Source organism: Chelmon rostratus, chromosome 7 (assembly GCF_017976325.1).
Source record: "Chelmon rostratus isolate fCheRos1 chromosome 7, fCheRos1.pri, whole genome shotgun sequence".
NCBI lineage: Eukaryota > Metazoa > Chordata > Actinopteri > Chaetodontiformes > Chaetodontidae > Chelmon > Chelmon rostratus.
Genome location: NC_055664.1, coordinates 20,426,306 through 20,439,057, shown reverse-complemented (window position 1 = coordinate 20,439,057; position 12,752 = coordinate 20,426,306). Strand labels below are relative to the sequence as shown.

Genomic DNA, 12,752 nt, shown 5'->3' with positions numbered 1-12,752 from the left:
TAAGTGTACAACTTTAGATTGCTATAGTATGGCACTTTTAAGAGCACTTTGCCATACACGATATGATATGGATGCTGCTTTAAGATTGTAGAAAAGGCCTGTGAAGGGCCTCTGAGAATCCTTCTGAATCCGTCAGCCAGCGTTGTAATTGGTCCCAGAACCGGAAGTAAATGCAAAGTGATATGTGACGAGCATTGTAAACAGAAGTGAATGTTTAGCTAGCCTGGAAAGGGAATGCCGTCTCAACAGCTTTTGAATTGAGTGAGTACACAGTCTTATAACACTAATCAATAATAATTTTCTACCTTTGTGCTGGCCCCGTTAACAATAGGGATGTGTGACAAATGTCATTTTAGCTGTTACAAAGTTAACTAGCTTTTCCCGTTTGTTTGCGACTCTAGTGCAACTTCATCGTTCTACATATGAAATATTTGCATTGACGAAGTACTAACGTTAAGACGTAATCATGAGCTAGCTAATGTTAAAGTCAAATGTAATGATTATCTTAATTAGCTACACAAACACTGCGAAACGACTAGCTCTTAGTTAACGTTAGCTGGCTGGTTGGCACAGTTTGTAGCTCCACTTTAGCTGCTAAGCTAGCAAGCTAGCCATCGTTATTATGTCTGTTAGACTAAATAGGTTCCCTGCAACAACAACTGTGTATCAATGACTGTAACGATAAACAAATTTAAGTAGCATTAACGTCGCTATGTGTGATATTACGCTAGATAAACTAGTCATGTATTGTAGAAGCCATAGTGGGCGACAGTTAACATTCGCTGAAATGCTTTGGATACCGATTTGCTAACTTGTATCAGCCAAGTAAAAAGTGGAAAAAATGTGAGTTAAGGCATTGTGTAGGCAATATCAAAGTTTTCAGTGTAGTTTTTAATCTAATCTTCAATTCAAGATTTTAGTTATAGTTTGGTAGTGATGCTCAGCGGACAGCCAACTGATCAAATATCTGTTGTAAATATCACGTTTTACATACTGTGTATATGCTACTAACATACTACACTTTCCTTTCTAGATTTACATTGTTGTGTCCGACTCCGGAACTTTATGTACTTAAGTACAGCATAATAATATAGCAGTATTTAATATGACGTACTGTACATGTATTCACATGTTAGTCAGTAATGCAGTCATGAATGATGATGATGATGAATGAAATGTATACTGTGCAAGCGAGTAATGTAAGAAAAAAAAAAGTAATCATTGCATGGTGACTTGCAATTTGTTGATTGGCAGTAAAACTAGATTTTAATCACAGTATGTCCTTTTTTATGTATATGCGTCTATAAAATGTTTTCTAATGCACAGGTAAGTAAAATGTCATGCAAAGGAAAGTAGTGAGGTTTAGCACACGGTCAGCACCAAGGTTATTGCAAACAGCAATATTTTGGTCAAAGACCCATGTCCCAACTCAGCATGAAACAACGTGATTTACATGATTTCCCAAAATAGTTTAATGCAACCATCTTATCGGCCAACCCTTATTTAAGGAAGATGAATAATACAGAAAAAGTCAGAGGACAGGTGAATACTTGCTATAGCCACAGCATACAAAGGATATTAATTCCACAAGGCATCACTTCTTTCTGCTGTATGTTTTGTGTTTTCACAGAGCATCAGGATGTTGTGTGAAGTCCTGCTGTCATCATTATGGTTCCTGTTCGTTATCTTCTGGGTCGAGACAATAAGTATTTGGCTGTTTCTGTCCATGTTCTACCAGGACCGAGCGTTTTACCACTGGGGAGATGGGTAAGAGATGTGTTTCCGTGGTCAAATTTTCTATGCGCATCGTATATTCATAATAGGTTGTTCATCATCACACAAAAAAGAAAAACATACTCACCCTAAAATTACACATATAGTCATTCTCAAATGTATTTTTTACCATTACTTACTTTCAAAATTTGGAAATTATGTATTGTTTTTGCAGCTTCTTACTCTGTTCTAGTTTTGTAATTATATTATATATACCTCCACCTTTCATAACCAGCTTTAGGCTCAGTGAAGCCAAGTACACCAAATAGAGCCAAATTAAGTTGAACTTTCTTTTTTGGTGGAGGCCCCAATTTTGTTTTCCACACCAACACTTCTTTGTCAACTAACTTGGATGTAGATGGGGAGAAGAGAAGATGGCATCACATTCATTCACAGTTAAAACATGGACTCTATTTTCTTGATAGGACCCAAACTTCGACCTTAAGAGTCCTCAAGCCCCTCTTGATCCGATGAATGGAAAACCACATAAGACCTAAATGGCAATGTCCATTATGGAATTGGTGTCTTGGTTCATGTGATAGTGAGCTTTTTTTTTTTTTTTAATGGAACCATTCTCTTCATGTTGCAGAGTATTTGCAGATGATCCTGGACAGATGATATACATGTTGAGCAGGTAAGAACTTATCCTGATTAATTGAGTATATAACGGTTTGAAATTATGAGCTGTGTGTATGTGGGTGCAAAGTTTAATCTCTTGTCTCTCTCCACAGAGTGGATACCCGTATGCAGACAGAGATGCAGACCTGAGATGGGAAAAGATCAAGAACGCCACTGAAAGGACTCTCAGTCGAGGGCTGCTGCAGTTATGTGACTGAAGAACGTATGATGAAAAGCAGTAGCTGTTTTTCTTTTGCACTGACTGCCTCACACACTGTTGTGCACAGTCCTTGTTAACATAGGTAAATGTAGGCCACTAAGAGGTGGTGGAGAGTCGCAGCATGGGTGAAGCTGTAACAGAGATGTAGAGGGAGGTCCTCAATGATTCATTTGTGTCACACCCACGAATATAACATTTATAGCTTCACTTAAAGATTTTGGGGAAGCAGAATGAATGTAGCAGAAAGCCAGCTTGGTTCATGAAATGGGGTGTATCATTATTTTATTTCTTTGAACTCCATTTTCGAAGCTTGCACTGAGATGGTGTTTTGGTCATGCTGCAGTTCTATGCGACCACAGTTGTTGCTGTCAGCAGCGATATTTGTGTTTTAAATATATTGCAGTTCTAACTAAAACGTATGAATGTCATTAACATTGTTTTTATTTTTTGATGTATGTTTGATGCCACAACTGTTAACAAGGAGCTAATTTTGAATCTTGGAGGTGGTGTATCCATGTACTTGGGTTCAGATATAACTGAACACAATAGATAACCTGCAACTTCCACCTGACCTGGCTGTGTTGCATTCCTGCTGCAAGGCAGCAACGGGACCCGATCACAGCCATTCCAGACAATGCTTGTGATTCCACTAGAAGCGGCTCTACGCTCTACTCCATGGAGAATACACACTTCTCTATTTTTGACAGAAGCTTCGTCAAGCTGCACAGAGCAGATCAAGTCAAACAGGAAGTCAGACACAGGAACAGTATAGAGAATCTGCTCCGTTTTCAAAATACAACACCTTGTCCAGACTCCTAATTGTTTATCAACGGACACCATTCAATTATCTAGACGACTTATGACTTGAAATCTGAGCAAATCAGGCAGGCAAAACACTGAAAAAGTGTTTCCACTGAGGTGAAATGAAATCTCTGGGGAAGAGCTTATCATTTGATCATGGAGTTTATATTTTTCACACTAACAACCGTCACCTTCAGTAGAGAAACTGGCTACAGGCACATTATTTGAGCTTGAAGGTTCATTATTAAGGTTAATTACTATTTGCTTCATGAGAAATTTCCAGAGTTTTCAGCCACATCTTGTGGGCTTTACCAGCACATGTAATTGCTCAGTTGTCATGTATCATCAGACACTATTGTTTCCCCTCTGTTAATTAAAGGGTTTACTTTTAGACAAAAGCCGCACATGGTGTTGGTCTCTTTTTACAACTGAGACAAAGAATGTCAGTGATGTTTTGTCTGAAAATGCTGAATAAATTGAGGTATTTTTTAAGTGCAAGTTTTCGCTGATTACAGACACCTTACACGCCAGGGCTGTAGGGGTCGCTCACATCATTCGAAGTCCTACGCACTGTCAATCATGAAACGCTACCGGGTCATTAAATTATCTTGTCGGGGTAAATAAAAATGCAGTACACATTTTGATTGAAGTCAGGCTTAATATTTCTATGTAGTTTTAATTGGTGCAAGAGGTTTGTTTGCCATCAGGCTTATTTGTGTTTATTATCTGTGCAAACAAAGAACTTTGCTTTGGGTTGTAAGCAGTTTGTCATAAACATGGCTCCAACGATTCAGACACAAGCTCAGCGGGAAGACGGCCATAGGTAAGTTAAAATGCTTTTTCAACTTTATTAATCCAGCTGGTTGTCTTCATTGACAATTAATGTTAACTCCTATGCTTTCGAGTTAATGTGTAAAGAGGTACGAGTCGTCAACATTAGTTTATGAGGTTGCTCACATGTCATGTGGGCAAAATGCAACGTTAGCCAACAACGATAGTTAGCTAGCTAAGCTTAACGTTAGATAAACTTCAGATAACCTTGCTGCTAAGGTGTCTTGATATTGACTTTATTATTTAGCGTTAAAACAAATGACTGAGATAAGTAAATTGGGTCTTTCCAGTCAGTCGCAGTAGCTTAAACATTTGGTAACGTTGCGCTAAACGTAGTGTAAGCTAGCCAAGTTTAACCAGACCATATGCTAACAATAACGTACCTGTGATACAATTATGGCAGAAGAGTAGTGTTGGATTGCATTACATTATATACCTGGCATAGCTTTAGGTATTACCAGCGAGTTCTTACAAATAAAACATGTAAAACTCTTTGTGGCAGTATCTTTCTACTAAAACACTGAGATAATGACAATTATTTAGAGATTTAATTTGCGGTTTTCAGAGTTGAATTCAGTCAGTAAATGCAGAGCACATCTACATATAGGGATGTATGGATGCAATACTGACATCGGATATCGGTCTATATCGATTCAAATTCAATCCAACTGATTTGGTATCGATGACAATGGGGCCGATGTATTCAATTTTAGGGCTGCAACTAGAGAGTATCTCCATTGCCGATTAATCTGCGGTGGTGGTGGTGGTTCAGTGCATCCGTATTTATAAACTAGAAATAAGTTATTTCTTCAGAGATTTCCTCTATGAAAATTGTAAACAGCATATCTACCCATCCAAGCATAATTTAAAAGAAAGTTAAACAGAGCAGTGAATAAAGCAGTAGTACGTTATTCATAATCTGTCACTGAAGCATTTATGTTACACTATTGCATGAGTTTATGAGCAATGTTGACAAATCTAACAACTGTCTGTTTTCTCTTCAAGTAGGCCGTCCTCACACAGAACTGTTCCAGAGAGGTAAGTACACTTAGCGCTATTAACTATTTACTGTTCTGTGCAGGAATCTGGAGTGTGCTTCTTAAAAAGCAGTAGTAGGGTATTTAAAAGTGTCTGGTAACCCAAACTGTGTATGTCCTGTACTTTTTTTGCCCGTGACAGGTCAGGTGTAGTCTGTCGAGTGAAGTATTGCAACAGCCTGCCTGACATCCCCTTTGACCCCAAATTCATCACATATCCATTTGATCAGCACAGGTAAACAACCAACACCTCCATCCATGAAGCACATGCTGATGAACATGGGCAGAGCTTGACATTTATTTATTAATTTTTTTTTTTTTTTGGTGGCAGGTTTGTACAATATAAAGCCACTTCTCTCGAGAAGCAGCACAAGCATGAGCTCCTGACTGAGCCAGACCTCGGGGTCACCATTGATCTCATCAACCCAGACACCTACCGCATAGACCCCAGTAGTAAGTCTCCAGTTGTGCCATCCTATTTTTGTATAGACTGCTTTCCTTTATCAAATTCCTGTTTAGACTGAACCAATCTTTTAAATTTTCAGTCCTGTTGGACCCAGCTGATGAAAAACTGCTGGAAGAGGACATCCAGGCTCCATCCAGTTCAAAGAGGTAGGGCTGCTAAACAAGCAGCTTCATGTTGGAGATTCATGTGGCAAGTTTTTTTGTTTAAACAATTTCCTCCTCCTCCCTATAAGGTCACAGCAGCATGCAAAAGTGGTCCCGTGGATGAGAAAGACAGAATATATTTCCACAGAGTTTAACAGATATGGCGTTTCCAATGAGAAAGTGGAAGTCAAGTAAGTTGGCCAGAGTAAATGTGTTTACTCACTACCTAAGAGTAGAAGATGTATGAATTTTTTTTTGTGTGTGTGATCAAAATATGTTTTGTGTTTAGGATTGGTGTATCTGTCAAACAGCAATTTACAGAAGAAGAAATCTACAAGGACAGAGACAGCCAGATTTCTGCTATTGAGAAGACATTTGAGGATGCACAGAAGTCGGTCAGTGAGCATGTGACTCGTCTGCCCAAATCTTTGTTGTTAAACATCCTTTATATTTCAGGCAACTTGAGAGTGAAATGGCATGGTAGTTTGAACACACTGTAGTTATGTAGAAGACTCCATGGGAGTGCAGTTTTGGGCATTATGGGGGTATTGGGATCAATAAAACAAAATCTTTTCAGCTATTGCTGTGAAGCTGCTCAGTCCACTAGGAGACAAATGATCGGCTGCTAATCAGCACATTAACCCAAAATGCAAACGTGTTCTTGCTGGTTGTTTGTAGTTAGGTAATTGAAAAATGAGTGATGGTTTGTAAATATGATGTTGTTTCTGTCCAGATTACGCAGCACTACAGTAAACCCAGAGTTACTCCTGTGGAGGTGCTACCTGTGTTCCCCGACTTCAAGGTGAGCTATAATTTCAGTCTTCACTCAATGTCTAATGACTTTTCGGGTCTCTGTGGATGCTTTAAAATGACATGCCACAGACCCTGTAGCTGGAGAAGTGCAGGGAAGGGAAAAGATTGCAATTGCAAATTTACAGGCAAAATTAAAAACAAATCTCTTGTTGCTTTGCCATTTTTAAGTTACTTTCACTAACAAATGATTTAGATAATCATATTTTGGATCTGTTCTTTCCCCAGATGTGGATCAACCCATGCGCTCAGGTCATCTTTGACTCTGATCCTGCACCTAAAGACATATCAGGACCAGCGGGAGTGGAAATGATGTCTCAGGCCATGATCAGGTATCTTCAAAGTATCTGTTGTGCGATGTGTTTTTCAACAGTAGCATTTTTGCATAAATACTAATTTATACATTTCGGGTCTCTTCAATACAGAGGTATGATGGATGAGGAAGGAAATCAGTTTGTGGCCTACTTCCTGCCCAATGAGGAAACACTTCGCAAACGCAAGAGAGACTGCGATGAGGGGATGGATTATATGCCTGAGGATCTGTAAGTAAAATGTTACATCAAGAAAATTGTGGATCTTTTTTGCTGCAGTTAAGAATCATCTTGTTATTTTGCTTTGCTCTGTCTGACAGGAAGTAATAATACATTTTATTTTCTGTGTCTCAGGTATGATTACAAGATTGCCAGAGAGTACAACTGGAATGTCAAGAACAAAGCCAGCAAGGGTTATGAGGAGAACTACTTCTTCATCTTCAGAGATGGAGATGGTGTTTACTACAACGAGCTTGAGACGAGGTAAGCGATTGATCAGAGGAGAGACTTGTAACTCAAAGGAAGGAAAAGGAGACATGGTTTTTACAAGATTATTATAAATAGTGTGTTTTATGTCATGTGTCAGTTGTTATGCTTTTGAAAGGTTGGTGTAATTCGTACCTCATCACGATATATGGGGCCTTCATGGGAAAGTGCTAGTCCTTGTCCTCTGACAACCTTTCTTCTGTCCGGCAGGGTGCGTCTGAGCAAGAGGAGAGCCAAGGCTGGAGCACAGTCGACCACAAACGCTGTGCTGGTGTGTAAGCACAGAGACATGAACGAGAAGGAGCTCGAAGCCCAGGTTAGATTACTTGTTACGTTTATCTTTTTCTTGATGTTATACACAACACCTTTTTTTTTTGTTTTTTTTTTTTTACAAATTTCCTTTAGGTATTTGCACATTTTTGAACCACTTATTGGACAGTTGGAAGGAGAATTTTGGATGAAGATTAGTGACTGAATCATTATTTTCCTATGTAACCAGAAGAGATTTTTATCAATGCCTTATGTTTATTAAAATACACACAAGTTTAGGAATTCATTAAAGATGTAATCGATAAAATTCAGTTGGTTCTTTCACTGTATGTGCTGCGCTGCTTTCTTGCATGGCTCAATGAATCCAAGCTAACGACAGCAGCTGTTGTAGCATTATTTTTATCATCTTATAGTTTGGATTCTTAGTGGTAGTACAATGCTGACTGATTTCCTTTCATTGTGGTTCTCAGGAAGCGCGTAAGGCTCAGCTGGAGAACCATGAGCCAGAAGATGAAGAGGAAGACATGGACATGGATAAGGACATACAGGACTCTGGTCTGTTTTCTTTTATTCACATCTCTTTACCAATTTGGCTACTTGCTGCGCTGTCGTAATAGCGTGTCGGCTAAATCATTTACTATTTGGCAGGTTTGCTTTTTAATCAGTTTCTATTTCTGTCTGTGATGTTTGAATTGTTTTCTCCAGGTGATGATAAAGAGAAGGGCAGCGGCAGTGAGGCAGAGAACTCTGGTAGCGAATCTGAGCGGGAAGATGACGACCGCGAACAAAGGGGAGAAGACGACGATGAGGATGAGGAAAGAGGGAAGCGGAGGAGGAAGGCAAGCGGCAGCGGAAGTGAGAGCGGCGAGGAGAGGACCAGAGAAATGCGAGATGAGGAAGAGATCTTCGGCAGCGACGACGACAGCGACGACAACGAGCCCAAGAACTCAGGCAGGAGCAGCGGGGAGGACGGCAGTGGGAGCGAGGATGAAGGAGGGCACAGAGGAGGCAGCAGGAGTCGCAGTGCCTCTCCAGCACACAGCGACCGCAGCAGTGAGCACTCAGAGAGAGCTCAGAGTGGAAGTGGAAGTGAGAGGGGCTCAGATTCCAGTGATGCCAGTGACAGTGAATAAGATGTGTGGTCCATACTGCAAGGTGATGGCCATCTATCCTATCTGTATGTTCAGCTACCCTTTCAGTGACCCCGATCTTAGCTCAGTCTGGGGCTGTAGTGTCTTGATGATTGCAAGTCTCAAAAGAAATTTTGTGTGAGAGATGCTGGATTTGGACCGGGGACATCTCTCTTCTGTTCAGTTTTTATTTTTTGGATATTTAACTTGTACACCAGTAGCTATTTGTATACCATACGTCTGTTCTTGTCTGTCAGATATTCAGCACAGGATCATGTAAAAATGTCTTTATTCTCTCAGCTTTCGACATGTCATTGTGTTACGGCTTCAAACGATAATTAAATGCAGGTAACATTTTGTAAGAAACTGAGTGGTCAACGGTTGTTTTGTTTTTTTTTTTTTCCCTATTTAAGGGATTTAGTTAACTTTTAAGTAATCCCATACATGTAACATCTTATTTTTAGAAGGTGGAATGTCTGTGCTCTATTTGAAAATAATTAAATGATTTGTTTCGTTGATGCTCAGTTCAGACTATTGTTGGAAATAATAGGGGTTTGCTCATGTCTAAAATGACTGATTTCAATACAGAACTGACACTTGATTTCATACAGTAAATCATTTAATAGCAGTAGAAAGCAAAACTGAAAATTCAAATCAAACAGCGTGTATTACAAAGAAAAAGAGTGACAGTATTCATGATACACATTCAGTGAAAAAGTCCCAGCTGGCCCTTCAGCCATTCTTCTGTCAAATCATCAGCGTTTCTTGTTTCAAAGACCTAACAGAGTGCAGCAGAGAATGTCGCATTCAAAATATGAATAACATGAAAATTTAAAGAAGCTCTGAGATATTAATTCATCTACACTCAAACTACTTGTTAATAAATTGTGGGGTCGAAGAATCAAAACAACAAGTGACATCTAAAAGTGCAACTCTGATTTCAAAATGCAAAGAAGCTGTGTAAAGCAAAACAATGTGATTTTTTCTAATCATTTTTGCCCCAATTGCAAACAGTAAGAAAACAACATAGTTGATATTTTACCTGTGCAACTTCACTGATGTTTGTACATAAATGCTTATTCTGAATTGGATTTCAGCGACATGTTTCAAACAAGTTAGGACAGGAGCAACATTCCACAGGTAAGCATGATTCTATAAATAATATTACTACATGGGCTCAGGAACACGTAGTAAAACTATTGTCTGTAAACACAGTTAATTTGCAAATGATTGCATTCCATTGTTATTTATGTTTTACATGGCGTCCCAACTTTTTTGGAATATGCTGCTTAGGTCTAAAAGTTGCCAATCATCTTGAAAATTATAATTAAGGTCTAGATTCAATGATGGTCCAATTTTTAATGCCTGAAAGTTGCATCTGTATGTATCTGGCACAGTTACCATTTAAGGCCCATCTCTAAACAAATAAATATAAATGTTTATTATTCTTCAATAAAGCACTGGCATTCCATTAAATATGGGTCATAATTTTGAGATCATTACCTTTGTAAGCTCTGCGTCTTGGACCAGTTTAGTCTTGCTGCCTGCATACATCATCATTTGCTCCGGCTTACATCCTGTTAACATGAAATTAACATTTTTCCAAGGGATTCTGAAATTTCACCAATCGAACATACTTCTGCGACCTCGTTCCTGCAGCACATTTCAATAACATGAGCAGATTTCCGTTAATGTGGTCGTTAAGTCAGAACAACAGTCTGAGGAGGAAGAAAGGTTTTGATTGAAGATTCTCTACTTACCCATTGGACTGGAGAATATGAAACACAGAGGGTAAGACACCCTCCCATCAGCATGGGCATATTTGTAACTGTAGACAATGAACGTGCATCACTGTCAAGGAAGACATTGTTTTTTAACCATAACAGAGGTTTTGCAAATATACTTGAGTTTGCTAAATTCACTAGACAGTCAGGATATCTGGGTTGTCTCTCTGGAAGTTCTTCTCTCAGTTCATCCAGTGAGATGTCCTAAAAGACAAAGCTGAGTCTAAGTGACTTTGAACAAAACAAAACAAAACAAAAAAGCAATTACATAAAGTACTTAATTGTTCTTGCCTCGTATTCCGCCTCCAGGATAATCAGATGTTTCTCCATGTCTATTTTCACTATGAAATAGAAATCATTGTTTAGGCTTGTCAAGATATGCAAGTAACTCTACTATCCATCATTAGTGTGTGATACTTACTCAGTATGGCAGCATTGTTGGTCTCTTTTCGAAATCTAAACTTTTTCAGTTTAGCTTTCAGACTTTCATCCGTTTCACACACAACCAGGGAGCTTGACTGCAAAAATGGCGTAAAGAAAATCACTTAAATTGTGTCATTGTTAGAAATTGTATAGTATTTCCTGATGCTCCTGATAAAGTTAAGTGGAGAAATAGAAAGAAAGAGAGAGGGTGAGAGACATCGGCTCGATCTGCTCTGATGCTGAGGTCTCTTTCCACCCTGCATGGTTGAATTAAACATCCAAAACACAATTCTGACATATTGAGGGCAGGAAACGTTGTTTGCTGCAACACGCAAGAAAGTAGTTTCCTGTGTGAGTGATCGCGGGGGATGGTCGACTTGTGTCGCAATGGCAAAGTAAAAGAAACATAGACACATATTGACACAAATGCGTGTGAGTGACAGTTCATCAAATCCAGTCAGTTTCAACAGAAAAGCAACATCTTTCGAGCGATTGCATCAGTTTCACCTACCATTCTCAAAGGATCTTTTCCTGTCTTCCTGTCTTCTGGGTGACACTGCCTTGCTGAAACAGGTTTGGCTATGAGCTACTCTCAGACTGTCAAGATCTTGCTTCAGATGGCAAGCTACAGCATGCGTTAGTTCTGCTTCCTGTTTTCAGCAACGCAACATGAATCCAGTGTGCAAACACACCATCTTTGAATGTACTTGTAATGTATGATGGGAAAAATACACATATAGAACTGTTCGCTTTAGTTTGAAAGAAGAGACTTTAACTTTAATAGATCCAAACTGTTTAAAGTTAAAAAAGATCAGGTTTATATTTTGTTGAATATTGTCAGTGTTTTACTTCTTATCACCATACAGCGATGGACATAAAATACAAAGATCACAAAACGGCCATCAAATCCTTTAGAATAACACTGAACTTAAAAATAAGAGTAAATAAATATACGCAATAAAATGTAGACTACTTAGGCATCAAAACTAAAATGTATCCATCCAGAGAGGGTTGTAAAGTGGATCAGGTTATGATCGTGGCAGGTATATACTGTGTGATGCGTTTTGGGTCACTTCCCTGTCTGCTTCAAACTGAACTGTCATGCAGAAAAGAAGTCTGGAGCTGGGGGGACAGGTTTGTTCTCCTCGTGCATAACATTACATTGGGAGCAGTTGTTATACTGCTCTCTACTGGTGGGAAGTTTAGGCATGTTGCAGCTCTGACCCCACCCCGATCAGTGATGTTACAACAGGTCATTTGCCATTTTCCTTTGTGTGTGCGCTGTGATGTGTTTTGCCATTGAGAGCAAATCAGTGCTGCGAAAACCGATTGTGACCAGAAGAGACGATGCTTTCAACACACTCAGACCAATGCAACAGCAGTTTTCTGTTCTGCTGTCTGGTGTCTATGAAGCCTCAACAACATCTTCTGTATGGAGGATCTTTATTTTTAATCCTGAAATTCTCTCATAATTCTCATATAATTTCAAACTATGTCTAAGATATGTTTGAAATTACGTTGTTGTTTACTCTGGTGTTGTGAAACATTCAACAAATTACGAAATGATCAGTAAATAAACTGACATAAATGTTAATAATCTGTTGAGCATGTAAATCATTTTCTGTGTGGGGTGGCTGTTGCTCATGTGG

The 12,752-nt window shown here is 39.1% G+C and overlaps 2 protein-coding genes and 1 long non-coding RNA gene across 4 annotated transcripts; 2 read left to right on the top strand and 1 right to left on the bottom strand.

Moving 5' to 3' along the window:
• Window positions 1-183: 183 nt before the first annotated feature.
• Window positions 184-3,884, top strand: LOC121608903. Its single transcript, XR_006006979.1, has 4 exons — window positions 184-261; window positions 1,631-1,767; window positions 2,363-2,407; window positions 2,505-3,884. It is a non-coding gene; the product is annotated as an uncharacterized LOC121608903 (long non-coding RNA).
• Window positions 3,885-3,997: 113 nt separating this feature from the next.
• Window positions 3,998-9,368, top strand: paf1 (PAF1 homolog, Paf1/RNA polymerase II complex component). Of its 2 annotated transcripts, none has more exons than XM_041940323.1 (14): window positions 3,998-4,235; window positions 5,252-5,281; window positions 5,423-5,515; window positions 5,612-5,733; window positions 5,826-5,892; window positions 5,979-6,080; window positions 6,179-6,284; window positions 6,623-6,691; window positions 6,928-7,031; window positions 7,125-7,241; window positions 7,365-7,493; window positions 7,707-7,812; window positions 8,237-8,321; window positions 8,472-9,368. In XM_041940323.1, the coding sequence occupies exons 1-14, from the start codon at window positions 4,189-4,191 to the stop codon at window positions 8,897-8,899; spliced, it is 1,605 nt and encodes a 534-aa protein (XP_041796257.1). In that variant the 5' UTR covers window positions 3,998-4,188; the 3' UTR covers window positions 8,900-9,368. The 2 variants fall into 2 exon arrangements, with proteins under 2 accessions (XP_041796257.1, XP_041796256.1); XM_041940322.1 differs by having other exon boundaries at window positions 5,249-5,281; window positions 8,472-9,367.
• A 129-nt stretch (window positions 9,369-9,497) lies between these two features.
• On the bottom strand, window positions 9,498-11,765 carry gmfg (glia maturation factor, gamma). The gene is made up of 7 exons (XM_041940325.1): window positions 11,615-11,765; window positions 11,102-11,198; window positions 10,972-11,021; window positions 10,835-10,884; window positions 10,657-10,739; window positions 10,400-10,473; window positions 9,498-9,674 (listed from the first exon to the last, which is right to left on the bottom strand). The coding sequence occupies exons 1-7, from the start codon at window positions 11,615-11,617 to the stop codon at window positions 9,603-9,605; spliced, it is 429 nt and encodes a 142-aa protein (XP_041796259.1). The 5' UTR covers window positions 11,618-11,765; the 3' UTR covers window positions 9,498-9,602.
• Between the last annotated feature and the right edge of the window lie 987 nt (window positions 11,766-12,752).

What these genes read in the sequence shown, in the direction of transcription:
- paf1 (XM_041940322.1), top strand. Translation starts at nt 4,189, where the DNA reads ATGGCTCCAACGATTCAGACACAAGCTCAGCGGGAAGACGGCCATAG. An exon ending in GATTATATGCCTGAGGATCT is followed by an intron (nt 7,242 to 7,364) that starts GTAAGTAAAATG and finishes TCTGTGTCTCAG; the next exon opens with GTATGATTACAAGATTGCCA. An exon ending in TAAGGACATACAGGACTCTG is followed by an intron (nt 8,322 to 8,471) that starts GTCTGTTTTCTT and finishes TGTTTTCTCCAG; the next exon opens with GTGATGATAAAGAGAAGGGC.
- gmfg (XM_041940325.1), bottom strand. An exon ending in CAACAATGCTGCCATACTGA is followed by an intron (nt 11,022 to 11,101) that starts GTAAGTATCACA and finishes TCTATTTCATAG; the next exon opens with TGAAAATAGACATGGAGAAA. An exon ending in AAGACGCAGAGCTTACAAAG is followed by an intron (nt 9,675 to 10,399) that starts GTAATGATCTCA and finishes GCACTCTGTTAG; the next exon opens with GTCTTTGAAACAAGAAACGC.